This window comes from Sceloporus undulatus, chromosome 6 (genome assembly GCF_019175285.1).
Source record: "Sceloporus undulatus isolate JIND9_A2432 ecotype Alabama chromosome 6, SceUnd_v1.1, whole genome shotgun sequence".
In the NCBI taxonomy this organism is placed as follows: domain Eukaryota; kingdom Metazoa; phylum Chordata; class Lepidosauria; order Squamata; family Phrynosomatidae; genus Sceloporus; species Sceloporus undulatus.
In genome coordinates this window covers 69,666,124-69,674,851 of record NC_056527.1, presented here as the reverse complement: position 1 = coordinate 69,674,851, position 8,728 = coordinate 69,666,124, and the positions used below count along the sequence as shown (strand labels likewise).

Below are 8,728 nucleotides of genomic sequence, written 5' to 3'. Positions count from 1 at the left end.
AGAGTTTAAAAAAAATTAAACAGTCACCACTCAAAATGGCTGCCCAGTTACCTCTCTCCTCCTCCTCTCTGTAGCAGGAGGTGTAAGGAGATAATGCGATCAGAGTGTCCAGTTGGCAAGGTTTTGAGTTTGGAGGCAATGGAGTTTTTGATCATAAAGCCTACACCTGAAAGATGTTTTTCAGTTTTGGGTTTGCCAGACCAATAGAGTGTGTTGCCAGCACTGTGTTCTTTAAGGCTGCCTTCCTCATGAAGACGGATTTCACTAAGAGCAGCAATGTCTATGTTAAGTCGTGACAGTTCATCGGCTATTAGACCAGAACGACGCTCAGGACGTCCACTATTTGCAGAATCTTGAATGGTTCTGATGTTCCAGCATGCAAGCATTAGTCTGTTTGCACCTTTGGAGGCTGGTGTGTGCCTTTGTTTCTTTGTCTTTGTTTGACCGCATCAGAAGATGCGCGTTGGCCGTGGCTAGCCAACTGAGTAGATGAGGATGAGCTTTCATTAGGTCACCTTTTCTAGGCCTCTTTCCATATGGAGCAAGCAGTGCTCTCCTTAAAAAAGGCTGCTTGGTCATTCAGGATGCTGCCGAACAAGACTGTCATCCCCTGGGTCAGTCTCAAGTGACCAAAGTCCTGAACCGCCTGCATGCAGGGTTGGGTCTGTGGCTTCCAGTGCATCTTTATACCTGCCGTTTTGTCCCTCGCCTATCGCTACAGGGCTTTTTCGGAGGTTGGATGTATCCTTCAAGCCTGTGCAATAGATTTTTCTGGTGGAGCGCAGCATGAACAGAACTGGCCTCACCGTTTAAACCAGAAGTTCGTCTGCTGAGGCCTTGACAAGCATGGACAGTGGCAGCGGATGACCTCAGGTCATAGGTTTGATTAGAGTTTCCTTCTCTTAGATAGTTGACCTTACAGGGTTAGACGAGCACCATCTGCCCAGGTTTGGGATTAGAGTTTTCCTTCTCCTAGGATGGTTGCCATATTATTATTATTATTATTATTATTATTATTATTATTATTATTATTATCATCATCATCATCATCATCATCATCATCATCATCATCATCATCATCATCATCATCCTTTATTTATAAGGCTAGCACTGTAAATTTACACATTTTAAATTTACATATGGCTAGAGAGCCCTTCCTGTCCTTTGGCGCTCTTGGTCAGACACTTCGGTTGTGACCTGTCTGGCATGGGAGGCTATTATACCACCGCCAGCATAGCTCACAATTTCATTAGGGTACGCAAGCCTCTCTCCCACAAGGGGGCGTCAATGGAGAGGAAGGGGATAGATAAAGAGTACATAAATGGATATAACTGATATAACAAAGAGAAGTGGCTTTCCATATCTTTTTCTTACTGCTATTCTTTTACTATCATTCAGTCTTTCCTTTTTTCTTTCCTTTTTCTTATTGTTTATTGGGTATTATTCTTTATTTTATGTATCTGTAAAATCATAAATATATATCTTTAAGAAGACATAAAACCAAGAGTGAGACAGATGCATCCTGTGTGGTTACCACCGATACATCTCTTGAGAGGTTGGGGTGTGCACAATGCGAATATGACAGTTCAAGGTCATTCATCACTTCAAGTGTCTCGTCTGTATATCAGTGCCCTGGCAGTTATCCAGGCCTTTTGTGCCTGTGAGCAACAGTTGCAAGGCACGATAGTGCATCTGGACCCCACAAGTCATGGCTCCAGCCCTGATATGCCATATTGCTAGTTTTATCACAATTGATGAGCAAGCCTTTTGAACCTCTAGCATCTGTCGATGAGTGGTTCCACACTCTTAAAGTAGTATTTTTGTTGTGATTGCTTCTTCCAGATGGTCAGGTGAACACAACACATTTGATGTGACAAACCTTTCCTTTCCTTTCATCATAATAAGGTCATTCTTCATCCAGATGTTAAACTTATTATCCAAGGTTGCCTCTCAATTCCATCTAAATCAGGACATTATACTATGGTACAGTGGACTCTTGCTTTCCGCAGGGGAAATGTTCTGGACCCCCCCCCCCCCCCCCCATAAAGCGAATTCTGCACGTGCTCAAGCCCCATTTAGATGAATAGGGCATGCTCCTGTATGTGGTGTGGTACACACACCATGGGCGCATGCACCATTCATCTAAATGGGGCTTCTGGTCCATGTGACCTCAAGTCTGTGTACGGGAAGCCCGTGTATGGGACTGTACTTATCTCCTATTTTCAACTATCTTAGAGAAGGCACTCTTACTTTTTGGATGTAAGTAGGCCTTAGCCTTCTATGTACAGTATACATCTGTCCTGTAATACAAGTAGGCTGTTTATCGGTTATGCCAGTCCCAAACAGAGACATCACGTCTTCTCAGTGACTGTCAAAGGGGGTAGTGGAGACTATATGGCACTCCTATGAACTTACAACTTGGCCTATTCCTACCAGATGTAAAGCTCACTGTACCAGAGTTATGGCTTTTTTCTGCAGTTCCTCTGCAAGGTCTTTGTAAGGTTGCCATGTAGTCACAGCCATTCATATTTATACAACATTAAAAAGCTTGATTGCGGTGCCAGGGCTGATGCTCAATTTGGATGTGCTGTTCTCTCCATTCTTCAGTGACCTGACCCACCATCCTTTGGTAAACTTCAATCACCCATATGTGAGGGACACATACCATAATAAAAGATAACAGGTTGCTTACTTGTAACTTTAGTCCTTTAGGTGGTCATCCGTGTCCTCACACAACCCACACTACCTCCCTCTTTTCAGGTCCCTCTGTGTTTCGTGACTGACTTTGAAACTGAGGGAAACATGCATGGTAGATGGAAGGTGGGGTTTTCCCCAAGCTACTCAGCTGTAGAAAATTTTTGGAATCATAGAGTTGGAAGAGACCACAAGGGCCATTCAGTCCAGCCCCCTGCCATGCAGGAAATCTCAAGCATCCCTGACAGATGGCCATCCAGCCTCTGTTTAAACACCTCTGAGGAAGGAGACTCAACTGCACTCCAAGGAGGGAGTGTGTTCCACTGTCGAACAGCCCTTACTGTCAGGAAGTTGTTCCTAATGTTGAGGTGGAATCTCTTTTCCTTCAGCTTGCATCCATTGTTCCGGGTCCTGTTCTCTGGAGCAGCAGAAAACAAGCTAGCTCCCTCCTCAGTATGACATCCCTTCAATTATTTAAACAGGGCTATCATATCACCTCTTAACCTTTTCTTCTCCAGGCTAAAAATCTCCAGCTGCCTAAGTTGTTCCTTATAGGGCATGGGTTCCAGACCCTTCATCATTTTAGTCGCCCTCCTTTGGATATGCTCCAGTTTCTCAATATCCTTTTAAATTTTTTAATGGAGGCTCTGAGCCGGTATGAAAACCTATTTGTGTGAGGGCACAGGTGACCACTTGAAGAAGCACAGTTACAAGTAAGCAACCTGTCCTTCCAAGTAGGACATCTTTTACGTGCAGGAAGTCAAACAAGACTTCAGTCTCTGCCATCCAGGCTGACAGGTTCCCTGTAGGCTTCAGTGAATAAGGGGAAGCATGGAAAACCCTTGCTCTAATACTGTATATTCTGATTAAGGGAACATATTATATGATTGCAATGCCAAAACTAGAAAGTTAACCTTTGAGAATGTTAACGGTTTCTTCCTCCCTCAATGGATCTGGCTCCTCTCTGTAAGTCTTTGGCAGGGGGAACTATGTGTCTGCTGGCTGTAACACTGCCAATATCAAGAAATTACCTTAGAGTTTCTCTTGGGTGCAATCAAGAAAGCATCTGAGTATTTCTTTATGAGAATTTATGGAATCCCTAACTGGAATGTAGAGTTGAATGCCTATCTAACTGTCCATGAGGTACAACTAAAACATCTTATAGTTAATTGGGTAGGTAGAAACCCTTTAATCAGATATCTGAAATCTTCTGTACCCCTACCAAATTGATAGGATTGATAGTCCTACAATCTCTTCACTTAAACTACTTCTTAAGTCTCATAAAGAACCAAGAAAAGGCTTGAAGGTTCTTTATTTTTTATCAGATAGCCTGAGGAGCACTGTACTAAAAGAAACAAACCCCTGTATACCTTAGTCATTTATTTTAGAATTGTAGCAATCTGAAGGAGCTAATAGTTCTCCTGTTACTGCCATTGACAATGCTAGGGAGATTATTGCATTAGCTTTGCTGCTGGGATCGACTCAGGATGTAACTTTCTTGTTGTTTGCTGTCTTGAGTCCCTATATTGGGAGAAAGATGGAATATAAATGATGATGATGATGATGATGATGATCAGGCTGCTCTTACTGCATTTGCACATCGCCAGGCAGTATGCAGCCCATATGCAACCCAGGCTTCTCTGGGCTTCTGCACCTTTTCAAGGATGGAAAAGTCCCATTCTTGAAAAGCTGCAAGTGAAGCCTGGGTTGCATACGGGCTGCATAGTGGCTGGCGATGGGTGAATGTGGTAAGATCCGCCTTAAGAAAATTACTGTCTTTGCTGTCTATCTTGGCAGCAAAGCTAAAGATTGAGGGGCTACAACAGAGGAAATAATTGCTCTAAAATGGTGGGTGACTGAGCTAACCAAGCCTACCACCCTTGTCCAACCCTTGGTGGGCTCCTTGATCACAGACCTATCCAGACACTCAAGTGCTGGCATCAGAATATCATCTCCTTTGCTACCATTTCCCAGGTTCTAGAAGCTGAGGGGGCACTTCCCCCACGTGACTATTTGTCGTGCTAATGGCTACATGGGTGCTCAAAGCAGCTGTTTGAGTGACTAGATGTGCTCTTACATGGCCAAGGCAGCCATCTGAGCCAGTCAACCAGCAATATTTCACACTGTGAGCGGACCATTTAGCAGCAAGTGTCATTGCCACTGTAAATTCTGTGGTCAATTTGCTACACTAAGGGCAACTTCTTTACACCATCTTCCCTATGAGTTCAGTTAGAGGGAACAAGGAACCAAAAAGAGAATATTTTTTTAAAAAGCTATTATGAAGAAAAGGAAGTTCATATCATAAAAGACTGAACAGAATAATAATAAGGTAACAGACACAAAGAGCTAGCTAGAAGATGCTCTCTTCTAGGTGACATAAAGGAAGACCAGAGAAAATAATTTTTAGAAATTTGCCTGTCAGGTTAGTGATGGACTTAATACAAACTGTGTGAATTCCTCCTTGCACCAACCAGAAGATGGCCTAGGCATGTACCAAAAAATGCATAAGTTAATCTAATTGTAAACCATGTGAGATTTTGGATTCCCCCCCCCCCAAAAAAACCCCCCCTCTCTCTGTGGCATAATACTAATCACTTAGATGTTTTTTGTTTATCTGTAAAATCAGTTATTTGAACATATATGGGGCATAGGAGAGCAGGAGTTTGTATTTGCAGGTTATCAAAGCCATCATATAAGTATGTTTTATTTTCAGATTATTTCTCAGGATGAAGCAGATAGAAGAGGAAAAGTTTATGACAAATACATGTGCAGCTTTCTGTTTAATTTGAATAATGGTATGTACTCATTCATTAATCCTTCCATATTGCATTAGTCCATTTAATATATAACATGCCTTAGTGCTACATGGTTTCTAGCCAAGACTTGAGTCACCATAACAGATCAGTAGGGGATTGAGTCTGTTTTGTTTTTAATTATCTGCCTTGATGGGATGGTGGTAGTGGAACAGCAGCTTTATTCTAATAGTTTTGGGCAAGAGTTGAGGAAGCCACATATAACGTTTAAGCAAACCTTGGTAGAGTTTACAGTTAATTAGCAAGCAAAACAGGATACGTTTATTGATGACTAGGGAATATCAAAATGTTTTAAAGAAAGTACCGTAGCAAGAAAAGCTTCAATAGAAATTTATGATGGTGTAGGAAACATTTTTATGTTGTGAAAAGAGGACTTTCTTGCTAATCCACACTATCTACAAATCAAACCAGTGACTAAAGCATAATAAGTGTAGTAACACACTTGAAAAGCTTGTCCTGCTAAGCAAACTACTCCAGTAAATATTCTAACAGCTTTTTTTTTTTAAATTTAGATTTTGTGGTTGATGCAACACGGAAAGGTAACAAAATAAGATTTGCAAACCATTCAGTCAATCCCAACTGCTATGCAAAAGGTGAACATTTACACATTTTACAGCAGTTCAGCAAGATATGTAATTCAAGCAGATTTTAAAATAACTCTCCTTTTTTGCAGTCATGATGGTTAATGGAGATCACAGAATAGGCATATTTGCTAAGAGAGCCATTCAGACTGGTGAAGAACTGTTTTTTGATTACAGGTAGGTTACAACATATTTACTCTTAACTTCATTTTAAAAAGACAGTGTTTCTTATTCAGATGTGTTTCATGTTTAGATTGTGAGAGTTCTAACTTGCTTAACCTGCTACTCCTACAGACAGAAATTGAATCCGATAATCTTAAGAACTGGAGGGCATCACAAGGGCCATATAGTCCAACATCCTGCCATGCAGGAATACACAACGAAAGCACTCTTGAAAGATGGTCATTGAACCTATTTAAAGACCACCAAAAACAGTCTACCACTCTCCAAGGGTTATGAGTTTAACTGTCTGCCACAGTGCAGTGTAGCATGATGGGTAGGTTATAGAATTGTGGGATGCAAGAGGAATTAGTGTTTATTTCTGTATTGTTTGTGGGTCTAAAAGGATACACTAGTCAGTTTATTTGAAAATCCAAATTCAAATGCTTTTGTTTGGTTTCAGATACAGTCAGGCTGATGCCCTCAAGTATGTAGGCATTGAACGAGAAATGGAAATCCCTTGATACCAGCTACCTCTTACAGAACAGCTGCCTTATCTTCAGGAGCTTCAAGTACTGTGGGCAATTTTTTTTGAAGACTGATTTGATGCAATTTGGAGTGCAGAAATTGCAATGTACTGTAACTGTAATTTATAGTGAGAAATTTTTAACAAATTTATTGCCTTCTCACCAGCTGCAATACTTTTTGTACCATTGAAGTTTTGCAATAATGCAGTGTGGTACATTTTTGAATCTTGAATAATAAAGGATACTTGAACTTTGAATTCAGAAGGTCTACCCCTATTTTTAAACAAGGCTGGCATAAATGTTTAGAAATATTTCCACAATGTGGTACATGTATTCTTTGTGAAAGCTCATTGCTTGAGTAGAGTATACAACCATGACAGAGCAAAACTTTTCTTTATTAAAGAAAGCTATGGCCATTCCAGCCTGCAACTGTCTCCTGAAGCTGTAATGAGTCTGAGGAAGTTGACTTAAGTCTATGAAAGCTCATGCTGCCAAGTTCTTTCTTTCAGTTGGTCTCAAAGGTACTACAAGATCTGTCTACAAACTGATTTCACAAACTAGCACAGCTATAGCTTTCAATTAGTCTACTTGAACTGTCTTACCTCTTACAAGCAATGACTACTTAGAGTAACAGCTAGGTAGTTTTGAAGTTAATGTACCTTCCTTAGCCTGTGTGCTGTTGTGAAAGCTGGGTTCAAACCTATGTTTATGCAGGTCATCCAGTCACTGTCTCTCAGTTTAAGCCTAAAGATCTTCAACATGGCATACTCCCCCCCCCAATATCCTGCTATATTGCTATAGTTGCCATGTTGATTTTCCTAGAGTGTTTTTTAGTGGACTGTCCACTATGAGGAAATGTGGTGCTTGGCTTGGAAATGCACTCACATGCCTGTTTAACAAAAAAGTTAATGCAGCTGGTTTTTGTCAAAGAGTGTGTGTGTGTGTCCCTCAGACATGAAAATGGCTAAATCAGAATTCAGTTAACTTGCTAATTGGAGAGATTCAGTTAACTTGCTAAGTGGAGAGATAATGTGTTTCAGTGATATGGATTCAATCTTATATGGAAAATATTCAACCAATGTAAGCATAATAAGCTTACATTTCCTCTAACTGCATAGAGTAGTGATGGGCAAACTTTTAAAGATCTGCATTGTGTTTTGCTTTGAAGTCACTCTGTAATTTTGAAAGCAAAACAATACCCAGTTCATCTGGCTTTCATAATCATTATATCTTTTATTTAACATTTAAGAAAGATAACTCATGGAACTTAACAATAAAACCAAATGCAACTTGTACAGAAATTTTTAATTTTTTTTATTTATCACACATTAAAAAATGAAACACACTATACAAATATTTTTCATAGCACATAACACATGGGCCCAAATCAAATTCTTCTGAAGTGCTGCCAACATGTGTAAGTGCTGCCTGGAGCAACAGCTTTTTGTTGTATAGCCAATGTATTGATTTAAATGCAGTAGCATGCAACCTCCAGTGGAGAAGGTTTCAGATTCCATTCTGTTCTTAAATTAGGTTAAATGGCATTGGTGTCCATATTTACATATTTGAAATGTATCAATCCTGAGCAGGTCTGATGTAATTCCAAGACTGGTGGACAGAAGTCCTGGTCTCAGTTGTAAAAATGGAGGTCCAGACAGCAGCAGGCCACCAAGTTCTGTTTTCACTCTTTCAATCGCATAACTATCTGACTGTCACACAGCTGTTTAAAACCGTTAAGCCAAGTAACTGTAGGTGTCCTTCTCACCATCCACACGCTCCAAGTACTCCTTCTCTATTAGAATGTCAATACATTTCTGAAAATGCAAAGAAAGATAATGGAAGAGCTGCTATGTACACTTTTTCCACAATAATTTCTGCAGATAGATAAGCATTCCAGATCTAAAAACCTTAAGATAAGATCCTACATGGTTGAGCATAGCATAAGGGTTCTACG

At 40.4% G+C, this 8,728-nt stretch overlaps 3 protein-coding genes across 10 annotated transcripts in view; 1 reads left to right on the top strand and 2 right to left on the bottom strand.

The window, feature by feature from the left end:
* EZH2 (enhancer of zeste 2 polycomb repressive complex 2 subunit) overlaps positions 1-7,031 on the top strand; it is a 124,353-nt gene extending 117,322 nt beyond the window's left edge. For all 6 annotated transcript variants that reach the window (XM_042471203.1, XM_042471201.1, XM_042471199.1 and 3 more), the window contains 4 exons: positions 5,408-5,489; positions 6,020-6,100; positions 6,181-6,265; positions 6,711-7,031. In XM_042471203.1, the coding sequence (XP_042327137.1) occupies positions 5,408-5,489; positions 6,020-6,100; positions 6,181-6,265; positions 6,711-6,771 (309 nt within the window). In that variant the 3' untranslated portion in view covers positions 6,772-7,031. The remainder of the gene's footprint in view (positions 1-5,407; positions 5,490-6,019; positions 6,101-6,180; positions 6,266-6,710) is intronic.
* The window catches only part of PIGA (phosphatidylinositol glycan anchor biosynthesis class A), a 579,723-nt gene that overhangs the window by 256,537 nt on the left and 314,458 nt on the right, over positions 1-8,728 (bottom strand). The window lies entirely within an intron of this gene.
* Positions 8,072-8,728, bottom strand: part of CUL1 (cullin 1) — a 73,964-nt gene continuing 73,307 nt past the window's right edge. The window contains exon 22 of the mRNA XM_042471207.1: positions 8,072-8,588. Coding sequence (XP_042327141.1) covers positions 8,508-8,588 — 81 coding nt within the window. The 3' untranslated portion in view covers positions 8,072-8,507. The remainder of the gene's footprint in view (positions 8,589-8,728) is intronic.